The sequence below is a fragment of the Oryctolagus cuniculus genome, chromosome 2 (assembly GCF_051225735.1).
Source record: "Oryctolagus cuniculus isolate XC-2025 breed Fujian yellow rabbit chromosome 2, ASM5122573v1, whole genome shotgun sequence".
Taxonomy (NCBI): domain Eukaryota; kingdom Metazoa; phylum Chordata; class Mammalia; order Lagomorpha; family Leporidae; genus Oryctolagus; species Oryctolagus cuniculus.
In genome coordinates, this window is record NC_142868.1 from 117,316,436 (window position 1) to 117,329,767 (window position 13,332).

The 13,332-nt window shown below is 47.2% G+C and overlaps 1 protein-coding gene across 7 annotated transcripts in view; it reads left to right on the top strand.

Moving 5' to 3' along the window:
* The window catches only part of ACOXL (acyl-CoA oxidase like), a 371,290-nt gene that overhangs the window by 213,685 nt on the left and 144,273 nt on the right, over window positions 1-13,332 (top strand). For all 7 annotated transcript variants that reach the window (XM_089326093.1, XM_089326094.1, XM_089326095.1 and 4 more), the window contains one exon: window positions 7,504-7,593. In XM_089326093.1, coding sequence (XP_089182219.1) covers window positions 7,504-7,593 — 90 coding nt within the window. The remainder of the gene's footprint in view (window positions 1-7,503; window positions 7,594-13,332) is intronic.

Here is a 13,332-nt window from a genome sequence, read left to right on the forward strand (position 1 = left end):
AACACGAATACCAAAACAGAAGGAAGATCTCAAATAAACAACCTAATATTGCTTCAAAGAATTGTAAAAGTAAGAACAAACTAAACCTAAAATCAGTAGAAGGAAAGAAATAATAAATATCACAGCAGAAATAAATCAAATGGAGTCTTAAAAATACAAAAGATCAATGAAATGAAGAGTTGATTTTTCACAAAAAATAAGTAAACTGACAAACTTTAGCTAGACTAACTAGAAAAAAATACAAAATAAAATCAGAGATGAAGAAGCAGACAGCAGAAACATAAATGATCATTAGGGACTGTTGCGAACAATTGTACGCCAATAAACTGGAAAATCTAGAACATATGGGTAAATTCATAGCCACATACAATCTACCAAGAAATAGAAAAGCTGAGCAGACTAATGCATAAGAAGACTGCGTCGGTAATAAAAACTATTTCATAAAGAAAAATCCAAGACCTGGTGGCTTCACTGTTGGTATCAACACTTTGCAATGGAAGAGGAGGGGAGCCCTTTCAGACTCGTTCTGAGAGGCTAGGAGTATCCCAACATCAAAGCCAGACAGAGACATGCATGAACAACAAATGTCCCTAATGTGCATAGATGCAAAAAGTCAAACAAAATATTAGCAAGAAATAACAACACGTCAAGAAGAGAAATCATTAACTGCAGTCCTTGCAATTCATCCCTGGGATGCAAGGACAGTTAACATGTGCAAATCAATAAACATAATATATCACATTGACACAATGAAGGGCAAAAATGGGGTCATTTCAATAGATGCAAAGAAAACATTTGACAAAATTCAACATCCCTGTTAAGAGTTGATAAATTCAGTAGAGTTACAGAATATAGAATCAGCATCAAAAAAAATCAGTAGTATTTATATATGCTAAGTATGAACTAAGTGAACCAAAATCAAGAATACAATTTCTTTTTTAATAGTTACCAACAAACAAATTTAGGAATCAATTTAAGCAAGGACATAAAGACTTCTAAAATTAAAATGTAAAATACTGATAAAAAACATTGAGAAAGATGTGAGGGGAAATATATCCCATGTTCATGGATTATAAGAATTAATATTGTAAGTGATCTACAGATTCAATTCAACACCTATCAAAATGTCAATGTCCTTCTTCACAGATATAGTAAAAACAATCCTGAAATTTGTGTGCAATCGCAAAAGGCCCTGAATAACCAAACTAATCTTGACCAAAAATATTTAAGTTGGAGGTATTATACTGCTGGATCTCAGAGTACCCAATAAAGCCATAGTAACCAAATCAACATGATAGTGGCATAAAAGTAGACACATACATCAATGAAACAGAATAGAGAACCCAGAAATAAATCCATGCATTTATACCCAGTTGATTTTAACAGTGATACCAAGAACATACATTGGGGAAAATGGTATTGGAGGAAGTGGATATCCACATGCAACAAAATGAAGACCTTGCACCATATACAAAAAGTAAGTCAAGATGGATTATAGACTCAGGTGTGTTATCTGACACTAGTGAAAAAGACTAGGGAAAAGACATTGGTCTGGGCAAGAATTTTTTTTAAATAAGACCTCAAAAGCACAGGCAACAAAAACAAAAATAGACAACAGTAGACAAATGGGTTTACATCAGTCTAAAACTCTGCATGGCAGAGGAGACAATCAACAGAGTGAAGAGATAACATCTGACAAGGGATTAAACTCCAAAATATGTAAGGAATTCAAGCAGCTGAATAACAAAAGAATCCCAAATTATCTAATTTAACAATGCACAGAAGATGCAAATAGACATTTCTCTAAAGAAGACCTGCAAAAGGCCAACAGGTGTATGAAAAAAGAGTTTATGTTGCCGGTCATTAGGAAAAGACAAATCCGCACCACAGTGAGACAGCACCTCATCCCAGTCAGGAGGGCCAGTACCTAAATGACACAAGACAAAGGTTGATAAGGATCCAGAGAAAATGCAACCTTTGTGCACTGTTGGTGGGAATGTAAATTAGTACCGCCAGAATGGAGGTTCCTGAAAAAATTAAAAGTAGAGCTCCCATGTGATTCAGCAATCCCACTCTGGGTATAAAGCCAAAAGAAATGGAATTAGGATCTCAAAGAGATATCTGCATTCTCATGTTCATGGAAGCACTATTGATAATAGCCAAGATATGGAGTCAGTCTAAATGTCATCAGTGGACGAGTGGAATGTGAAATATGTGTGTATATATATATGATGTGGATTTATGTGATGTATGTTTATATGGACATGCGAGCACAGTTTTTTCAAAGAAAGCAAAGGGAAGCAAGAAATGCGAGCCAACAAAGAGGAAGCAGCTTGAGGGAACTGAGAAGTGAAGCACAAAGCGGGAAGCAAGAATGGGGAAGCGTGGAACGAGGGAGGGAAGCAGGAGACTTGTGAAATGAGAAAGCGAGGCAAGACACAGGAAGCAAGAAAAGAGAAGGGTGAAAGGAGAAAAAATAAAGGGAGTGCAAACAGGAAGGAGAGAAAGAACTTGTGGGTGAGTGGACAAGGGGGAGGGAACCTGCAGCCTCGGACTCTGTGCTCACAAGCGCTCTTCTCTTCTCCAAGGAGGACAGATGGGGGGGGTGTAGAGAGGGGGGCAGGTGGGTGATGGAGAGGTGAGGAGACAGCACAGGCCGGCAGTGCTATCCTGCGTGGCAGTGCGCAGGTCAGGGTCCCAGGTGGATGGACGGAGGGGCGAGGCTGGTGGCATGCTGATGGGGAAACACCGTGTTCAGATGCAGTGGCCACAGAGTACAACGTGGCGTCCGTGGACCATGGCAGAGCAACACCAGGATCTTGTGCTGGGTGTTGGACAGGGGCAGGAGTGGCACTGGGGGTGTCAGGGTTAGGGTAGGAAGTTCCACCAAAGGCCACAGGTGATCCCGGCTCAAACATCTGGTTGGGGAGTGAGGCTGACTGTCTTAAACGCGGGGGTCCGGGGATGCCCGGTGAGTGGGCAGGGTGGGCGCTGCTTTGCACCCAGGGGCCAGGGACAGCCTCCCTGTGGTGGGAACTTGTGTGCACAAATGGGAGTGAAGGGAGGGACAGCGGCACCCCACGCAGATCTGGGGGGACCTGCAGACCAGGGGGCAGTGTAACAAAGCCCCCCATGGGCGGGCAAAGGCTGGCGTGGCCGGACAGAGCAGGGACCCCTCACAGAACCTCAGCTTTCCCAGCCCCAAAGCTGGAGCAATGAGAAGCTGTCATAGAGATAACCTACGTGGCGCTTTCCATGAAGCTGAGCCTCACGGCCGGCCTCCATCGCTGTCCGTTCCCTGGACACGTTCTGTGGCGCTGGCTCGTGAAGTCTTGCAGAGATCTCAAACTGCTCTTCCCGTACTCTCTCCTCCTTCTGGAACAGCCCCTGGCTCCCTTCTACCCACGTATGCTGCTAGTCTCCCAGTCTCTCCTCTCCTTCCCCTCAGACCCTACCAACCCCTGTCTGGGGCCTTGTGACCCCTGGATCCTCGGGTACCCATTAATCTTCCACACCGTAAGGCTGTGGGTGACTGTGTATCTTTTTTCCTTTTGTTTTTCTTTACTTCCTGCTTTTTTTTTTAATAGTGCCTGTGTATCTCTTTTAGTAATTCAACACATAATACATACACAAACACACACAGAGACTGTTTCTGTCATTTCTTCACAAAGAATTTGGGGCCTCAGTTTTAAATCCTGCCAGGAGGTAGCTGCAAGTCCACACCCAGCAGGGGCTGTCTCCTGGGGCCTCGCTCTGATCCTGCGCTCACCTCTGTCCAGAGCACGAAGAGCAGGGCTTTATGAGCCCGGTGGTTCCGTAGCAGGTGCCTCGGATGCCCCAAGGCTGGGCCTCTCCGGCTTATTCTCCGGCTTATTCTAAGGGGATGAGATGGCAAATATACCCCTGGGAACTTGGGGAGGTGGGAAACTATGTGCCCGTTGCAGCCGCCGCCTCGCGTGTGGTTGGACCTTGGTTTTCCCTTCAGTTTCTGGTTGCCTGCAAGCTCTGTGGGGCCTGTGGGCCTGGCTGCAGGGAGTCTAGGGTCATCACACAGGGTCACCTGACCTTTAGACTAGCAGAGGAGTTCTGAGTGGAGTTTCACCACCCAGGAGAGAAACAAATTGAATTGCATTTGAAGAACTAATAGAAGATAAAACATTTTTTTTCAAGATTTGTTTGTTGGGAAGGTAGAGTTACAGAGAGAGAGAGAGAAAGAGAGAGAGAGAGAGATAGGTGTCTTCCATCCGCTGGTTCACTCCCCAAATGGCTGCAATGGCCAAAGCTAAGCTGATCTGAAGCCAGGAGCCAGGAGCTTCTTCCAGGTCTCCCACGTGGGTGCAGGGGCCCAAGGATTTGGGCCATCTTCCAGTGCTCTCCCTGGCCATAGCAGAGAGCTGGATCAGAAGTGGAGCAGCCAGGACTCGAACCGGCGCCCATATGGGATGCTGGCACTGCAGGCTGCACCAGCTATGCCACAGCGCTAGCCCCCAAACATCTTTTTAAATTATGTATTTTTTATTTATTTGAAAGACAGAAAGGGAGAGAGGGAGAGACAGCCCATCGTCTGATTCACTTCCCATAGTCCAACAATAACTGGAGCTGGACCAGGCCAAAGCTGGGAGCTAGACACTCAGTTCAGGCCTTCCACGTGGGTGGCAAGGATACAATGACATGACCCATCATCTGCTGCCTCCCAGGGTGTGCATTGCCAGGAACCTGGGGTAAAGACTGGAGCCAGGACTCGAACCCAGGTACTTCGATGTGGGGTGCAGATGTCTAAACCACTGGGCCACGCACCTGCTCCCAAATAAAACATCTTTGTGTTCACCAAACTCCATGGCCCTGTTCTCTGAGAGCCCGTTGGCATCTGTTTGCTGTCTCTGCTATGCGTTGAGCAGCATTTTAAAGCCCTGATCACCTGGTTTGCAGAGCAGGTGTGCGGGGAGCAAGCCCAAGAGCCTCAGAGAGCAGCTAGGAACCTGTTGCTTCTCCCCGCAAACGGCTCAGGGAAGTGTTTTGTTTCTTCAGCGTTACCGTTTTGGGCACTCAGCTAGGTATAAGCGCTTCGTCTCCACAGTAAAGTAGTATATTGTCGCTCCCCCATTCGTGGAGGAACGACACCAGACCCTGCGCTGTTCTTTTATCTGCTCGGCCCTTGCCGGGTTAGCTGCCGTTCCCTCATTCGCGGAGGAACGACGCCGTCCCGGGTTAGCTGCCGCACCCCCCCACCCAGCCTCCGCGGAGGGGCGGCACCCCCCGCCGCTTTCCCAGCTTCCGCGGGGGAGCGGCACACCGCCGGCCGGCTCTCTCGGGGGCTGCTCAGATGTTCCTCAGATGTTCCTTCAGATGTTCCTGGTGCATGTTGTCTCTCTCCTCCTTTATAGTCCTCTTCCACCAATCCCAACTCTGCTACCCACACGCCGAGTACTCTGCTCTCCTCCAATCAGGAGCAGGATCAGCTCCTGCCGCTTACCAAACTGATGAGGCAGCTGCGTAGAGGTTGTTTGCTCCCTCAGCGCCATATTGTGGGAGAGCAGATGCATAGAATAAGTCTTAATTCCAGTAACTTAGTCTAGTCTCAGTTGCTCCCCACAGTATATTTAGTGCTGATTTTGTTGCACTCCAGAATCTGAGAGAAGGTTCCAGAACCTTCTGAGAGAATTCCCGAGCCTCACTGTCTTCATCTGTAAAATATGGGGAATGCCCACTGGGCTGTTGTGAGGACGAGAAGGATGAAGTGGAGCGAATGAAGCTTGGGTCACGGCCCCAGCGTGGCCCCCGGCTTGCGGTGGGTCCTGAGGACAGGCTAGGGTGAGAGGGGTGAAATGAGTCAGCTAGCTGCCACCATCGCGGGGCCCTCTGAGGCACGATGATGCCCCTGATTTCGCGTGGTTTGCCTACCTCACGCGTTTAATCTGGGAGTTGTGGGGTGGAGGGGCCGGTGCTGTGGCACAGTGGGTAATGCCACTGCCTGCAGTGCCGGCATCCCATGTGGGCTCTGCTTCGAGTCCCGGCTGCTCTACTTCCAGTCCAGCTCACTGCTGTGGCCTGAGAAAGCAGTAGAAGAAGGCCCAAGTCCTTAGGCCCCTGCACCCACATGGGAGACCTGGAAGAACTCCTGGCTCCTGGTTCCTGGCTTCAGATCAGCCCAGCTTCAGCTGTAGCGGCCACCTGGGGAGTGAACCAGTGAAGGAAGACCTCTCTCTCTCTCTCTGTAACTCTGCCTTTTAAATAAATAAATAAATCTTTAAAAAAAAAAAAGTGACTTTCTCTAGGTTGGAAATGTCTCTGACTTATTTATCCATGATAAGATCAACTTATCCTAGTGAAAGTAATGATGGATTCCAATGGGTTCCCCAAGACCCCAGGGCTCCCACAAATGGCAGGTGTTGCCACCACACTGTGTGGTGCTGAGGGGAGAACATGGAGGTGGCCACGCCCCAGGGCCAGTGATGACACAGCCCTGAGGGCAGCAGGACTGGAAGTCCAGGTCATTTTTAGAAATGAAGGAGGCCCCTCGGGCACTAGAGCTTGTTATATCCTACCTGACTGCACATGTGCCTGGGAGAAGGGGCAGGACAGGCACCTTGCCTGTGACTGACTCAGGCAGAGCAATCCTGGAAACCATCTGGGACACTGGGACAGATTCTGGAGCTTTCCTGGCGAGGAGGGTGAGCTGGAAGGAGTGTGCAGCTTTCCCCTCGGAAAGGGAAGGCCTGGGGCCAGGCTGAGCCAAGCTTGGCTTCCGTCACATCTGCCTCTGTAGAGCTGCTGCGTCTCCAGCGCGCGGGTGTGCAGACAGGGCCTGCACTTTGCAGACAAGCCGCAGGCTACCGCCGTGTGAGAAAGGACCGCAGGGAGTAGAATCAAGAAAGAAGGAACCGGGAGGAGTGCGAATGTGTGGTGAGGAGTATTTTGTGATACTGCGATGCAGAGTGGCAACGTAAGGCTTTTGTGGCGCCTCCCAAGACTTTTTGTACATCTGTTTGCTGATTTTTAGAGAGATTGTTGGGGATGGGGGTAGTATTCTCCTGCATATGGTAGGGTAAAATCACTCACACCTTGACATTTTTAGAATTCATAAGATTTAGAATGAAGAGAGAAAAAAATCAGCATAATTTGCTGAAATCTTTTGGGAAAATATGATGTAACTGTGAACGCAGTGCTCAAGATGGTATTTACAGACCAGAAGCTAACATGATGGATCCAAATTCTTACAGTAGTTACTCCGGGCAGCAGAAATATAGTGATTTTCTTTAAATTTTTTTTTCTGGGGCTGGCGCTGTGGTGCAGCGGGTTAATGCCCTGGCCTGAAGCACCAGCATCCCATATGGGCGCCGGTTTGAGTCCCGGCCCCTCCACTTCCGCCAGCTCTCTGCTATGGCCTGGGAAGCAGTAGAAGATGGTCCTATTTTCTGTGTGTTTTCTAATTTTAGAGAGAACAGCCTTGTGGAATGAAAGGATTGCAAAGTTACAGTGTGTTTTTTCTCCGTCCTGCAATAGGGTTACATGATGGAGAACCGGATCTCGGGCCTGAAGTGTGACACAGATGTGTTTGTGACTTTTGAAGGTGACAATGTCGTTATGCTTCAGGTAAGAGTCAGGCAATGTTTGTTCTTGTTACATCTTTAATTTAAAGAGTTATCCATCACTTGGAGGTGCTCCATGCGTTAGCTTAAGCTGGAGTCTTTAATTGGTGGGTGTTCTTCTGCTAGGCACTTGTGTTTGCAGTAGCTGAACGGGATTACATCATTTCTCTCTTAGCTGATCTTTGGTGTTGAATTATATCTCTTTGGTTTAAGGAAACTATGTGTACATTTTGAATCAGATTCTTCTGCTAGGAAAGCTATTCCATAGGAAAATAGAAACCCCAGAAGATGAACAGGCAAAAGACATAAAAAGCCAATTTACAAAAGGAGGGCAACTGGTCAACCTCACTAGTGATCAAAGAGATGCATATTAAGACATGTGTACTCTTGGGCACGTTAGAACGCATGTTGAATTCCCACCTCTGGTAAGGGTACAAGGGGTCTTCTCGCGTGTTGCTTTTGGGCTGTGTGTAATTCTACTTCTGGGACTCTATCCTAAGGTAATAATCCCAAACACAGACAGGCAAAAGTGTTTTGATTAGTACATTATTTATTATAGAGTAACATCGGAGTCTAAATTTTCAGCAATAAGAAAATGATTATGTAAATGATGCTCAGACTACTCAGTGGGGAATGATACCGCATTTGTAATCAAACTTGCAAAGAGTTCTGTGTGTCACAAAAATGAAAAACTTATGGTAAGTAAAAATGGTACAAAAGTGTATGTAGATTGTGATCACAATGCCCTGCTTTTCAATTTATTTTTTTAAATTTATTTGAAAGGCAAAATGTGGGGGAGAGAGAGGGAGATCATATATTTGCTGGTTCACTCCCCAAAAACCTCCATGGGCCAGGGCTGGGCTAAGCTAAAGCCAGGACCCAGGAACTCCATCTGGGTCTCCCATGTGGGTGTCAGGAGCCCAGGTGCTTGAGCCATCATCTGCTGCTTTCCCAGGTGCATCAACAGGGAGCTGGGTCGATGGGGGATGCAGACATCCCAAGCAGCACTTTAACTGCTGCTCCAAATGCCTGTCCCCCAATGTTTTGTCTTTTAAAAAGAGTAGGGACTTCCAGGTGGATAACCCCATCTTTCGCAGGTCCTCCGTCCTGACGTTCACCAAGGACATGACACGACAGACAAGCATAGGGAGACTCCATGGCTGTCTGGTGACTTCGGAGTCGAGGAATAGAATGGCACACGTTCTGTGGCTTTCTTTATTGTGTCCCGTATATGCCCCAGGCAAAACACGCTCCAGGAAAAAGCCTGCTGTCCTAAGCTGAAGGACCAGGAAGAGGGGGCCTAACAACAGGAAATCACTCTACCCCAGGGGGACACACTAGCGAACCTGACAGCTCTCCCCAGCCGTTTCAGCAGGACCTAACCAAAGCTGCACCTCCACCTGACCCTGACTCTGCCGTCACAGGAGCCTCTTCCCTCACCCAGCACCAGGGAGGCACAGTGCAGGTGGGGGGAAGGGGGCTAATTGGCACTTTGCCTCCTCATTCGCTTCCTCTGGTGTCAGCAGGGCCATGGGGGAGCTGAACTTTCACTCCACTTTGCCTGCAACAAGGTCGTGGGAGTCAGTCAAGCTGGTGTTGGTGGATGTAGGGGCAAGAGGACACCCGCCAGGATCTCTTACTACCCCTCAAGATTAAATAGGGTTTCAGTTTTTAAAAATTAATTGAAAGGGAGAGAAGGAGAGAAAGAGAGAGAGAGAGAGAGAGAGAGAGCGAGCCTCTCCTCTGCTGTTTACTCCCCAAATGCCTACAATAGCCAGGGCTGGGCCAGGACAAAGCTTAGTGGCAGGAACCCAAGCCCTTGAGCCATCACCTGCTGCCTCCCAGAGTGTGCATCAGCAGGATGCTGGGGTCAGGAATGGAGCTGGGACGTAAATGCAGGCACATCCCAAATGTCATCTTAACCACTGGGCCAAGTGCCCACCTGGTATCTTAAAATATCCAAATACATTGAATGCAGTGGGAACATCGCTCATCATGCAGAGGACCAGGAAAACCACAAACTAAGTGAGAAAAATCAAGAGATGCTGACACTGAGAAGAAGAAGATGTTGGAATTATATGACAGGGATTCATGAAAGTACTTCAAGTCCAATTTCAAATCCTCTTAAAATACTTAAAGAATATAAAAAATATCAGCAAGGAAGTAGGAGAAATAAAATGGACCACACGGAAATGATAGTGTTGAAGTTTAATAATTGAAATTACAATCTTGCAGAGTGGCCTTGATAAAAGAGTGGATAAGATAGAAGATGGAATCAGCAAATCTGAGGGCAGGTCAATAAAATTTACCCAGCCTGAAAGAGAATTCAGAAACGCGCAGAATCACAGGGACCTGTGGGACGATAGCAGAAGAGCCACTGTGTGCATTGTCAGTCTCAGAAGGAGATTGCATTGCTCAAGATATGCAGAGAAGGCCAGCGCCGCGGCTCACTAGGCTAATCCTCCACCTTGCGCGCCGGCACACCAGGTTCTAGTCCCGGTCGGGGCGCCGGATTCTGTCCCAGTTGCTCCTCTTCCAGGCAAGCTCTCTGCTGTGGCCAGGGAGTGCAGTGAAGGATGGCCCAAGTGCTTGGGCCCTGCACCCGCATGGGAGACCAGGAGAAGCACCTGGCTCCTGCCATTGGATCAGTGGGGTGCGCCGGCTGCAGAGCGCCAGCCGCGGCGGCCATTAGAGGGTGAACCAACGGCAAAGGAAGACCTTTCTCTCTGTCTCTCTCTCTCACTGTCCACTCTGCCTGTCAAAAAAAAAAAAAAAAGATATGCAGAGAAAATACTTCAGACAATTTCGTTTATTTCATTTATTTATCTTTAAATATTTATTTATTTAATTTATTTGAAAAGCAGAGAGAGAGGGAGAGAGAGAGAGAGAATGAATGAATATCTTCCATCTGCTGGTTCACTCCTCAATTGGCCGCAACGGCTGGAGCTGCGCCGATCTGAAGCCTGGAGCCAGGAGCCAGGAGCCAGGAGCTTCTTCTGGGTCTCCCACGTGGGTGCAGGGACCCAAGGAATTGGGCCATCTACTGCTTTCCCAGGCCACAGCAGAGAGCTGGATTGGAAGTGGAGCAGCCGGGTCTCAAACCGGTGCCTATATGGGATGCTGGTGCTTCAGGCCAGGACAATAACCTGCTGCACCATAGTGCCGGGCCCAGAAAGGCAGCCTTTTCAACAAATGGTGTTGGAGTAATTCAGCACTCAAAGTCATACAATGGACCTTGACCTAGGTCTCACATTCTAGAAACCTTACATGGATTATTGCCTTAAATGTAAAACTATAAAACTTTTAGAAAAAAAAATTTAACAGAAAATCTTTGAGACTTAGAGCAAGGCAACAAGTTCTTGACTTGACATCAAAAGCACAACTCATAAGAGGGAAAACCTGATTAACTAGATTTAATCAAAAGTAAGGTATTTTGTTCTGTGAAAGACCCTATGAATGGGATTGCATATCTGACAAAAGACTTGGGCCTAAAGTATATTTAAAAACTCCCCAAACTCAACAATAAAAAAAACAGGCAATCCAATTAGGAAGTGGGCAAAAGACATGCACAGACATTTCCCTGAAGAGGCCATGTTAATGGCAAATAAGCACATGACAAGATGCACAGACTTGCTTAGCCACTGTGGAAATACAAATTAAAGCCCCAGTAAAATGTTCCTCTGGGACACTAAGATAACATATGCAGTTAGCAACACACCCTGCTGGCCAGGAAGCAGACGGACTGGATCACTCGTATATCCCAAGGTTATAGACGCTCCAGAAAAAGAGCATAGCTGTTCCCCAGAAGACTAACCATGTGCTTACTGCACAACCCAGCAATTACACACTTGGCATTTACTCCCAGAGAAATGAAAACTTATGTTCACACCAAGTGTTCATAGCTGCTTTATTCACAATAGCAAATGTGAAAACAACCTAATTTCCTGGGCCTGGTGCTGTGACACAGCAGGTTAAAGCCCTGGCCTGCAGTGCCAGCATCCCATATGGGTGTGGGTTCAAGACCCAGCTGCTCCACTTCTGATCCAGCTCTCTGCTATGGCCTGGGACAGCAGCAGAGAATGGCTCAAGTCCTTGGACCCCTGCACCCATGTGGGAGACCTGGAAGAAGTTCCTGTCTCCTGGTTTCGGATCAGTCCAGCTCCAGCCATTGAGGCCATTTGGGGAGTGAACAAGCAGATGGAAGACCTCTCTTTCTCTCTCCTGTCTCTGCCTCTCTGTAACTTTGTCTTTCAAATAAAATAAAATAAATCTTAAAAAAAATGAATTTCCTGTCAATAGGTGAACACTTAAAAGGACTGTGATACATCCATATCATGGAATACTACATAGTAATAAGAAGTTATTGGGGTGGGCCTTGTGACACAGCAGGTTAAGGTGCTGCTTGGGGCACCCACATCCCATACTGGAGTGCCTGAGATTGGGTCCCACCCTCACTTCCTGCTAATGCTCACCTTGGAAGGCAGCGGGCTATGGCTCATATACTCGGGTATCTGTCACCCATGTGGGAGACCCAGATGGAGTTCCTTGCTCCTGGCTTTGGCCCAGTCCAGCCCAGCGTTGACTGTTGGCATTTGAGGAGTTAATCAGTGAATGGAACACTCTCTCTCTTTCCCTCTGTCACTCTATCTTTCAAATAATCAACAAACTAAGGAATTATTGATTCTTACAATAATGCAGACACCACATTCAAGAACCAGTCTTTAGGGTCCGGCGCCATGGCTCACTTGGTTAATCCTCCGCCTGCCTTGCCGACATCCCATATAGGCACCGGGTTCTAGTCTCGATTGCTCCTCTTCCAGTCCAGCTCTCTGCTGTGGCCCGGGAGTGCAGTGGAGGATGGCCCAAGTGCTTGGGCCCTGCACCCCATGGGAGACCAGGAGGAAGCACCTGGCTCCTGGCTTCAGATCGGCGTAGCTCTGGCTGTAGCGGCCATTTAGGGAGTGAACCAACAGAAGAAAGACTTTTCTCTCTGTCTCTCTCACTGCTATCTGTCAAATTAAAAAAAAAATCAATAAAAAAAAGAAACCAGTCTTTGAAGGTTATATACTGTATGATTCCACTTAAACAACACTCTTGAAATGATACAATATAGAAATGGAGCAAATCAGTATTGCCAGGCATGATGAGGGAGGCAAAAGGAGGGCAGCGACGGTGGTTTCAGAAAGGTAGCAGGAGGGACCTCGGTGACGGGGCCGATCTGTGTCCTCACTGTGGAGGCAGTCACAGACACTACACATGTAGAATCCCATAGACCTAAATCCTCTCTCTCTCTCACACTCACATACACACACACACACACACATACTCACATACACATACACACACACACTACACATGTAGGATCCCATAGACCTAAATCCTCTCTCTCTGTCTCACACTCACACACACACACACACACACACATACTCACATACACATACATACATACACACATATATACACACATACACACACATACTCACATACACATACATACATACACACATATATACACACATACATACACACTACACATGTAGAATCCCATAGACCTAAATCCTCTCTCTCTCTGTCTCACACTCACACACACACACACACACATACTCACATACATACATACATATATACACACATACACACACACTACACATGTAGAATCCCATAGACCTAAATCCTCTCTCTGTCTCACACTCACATACACACACACATACTCACATACACATACATACATACACACATATAT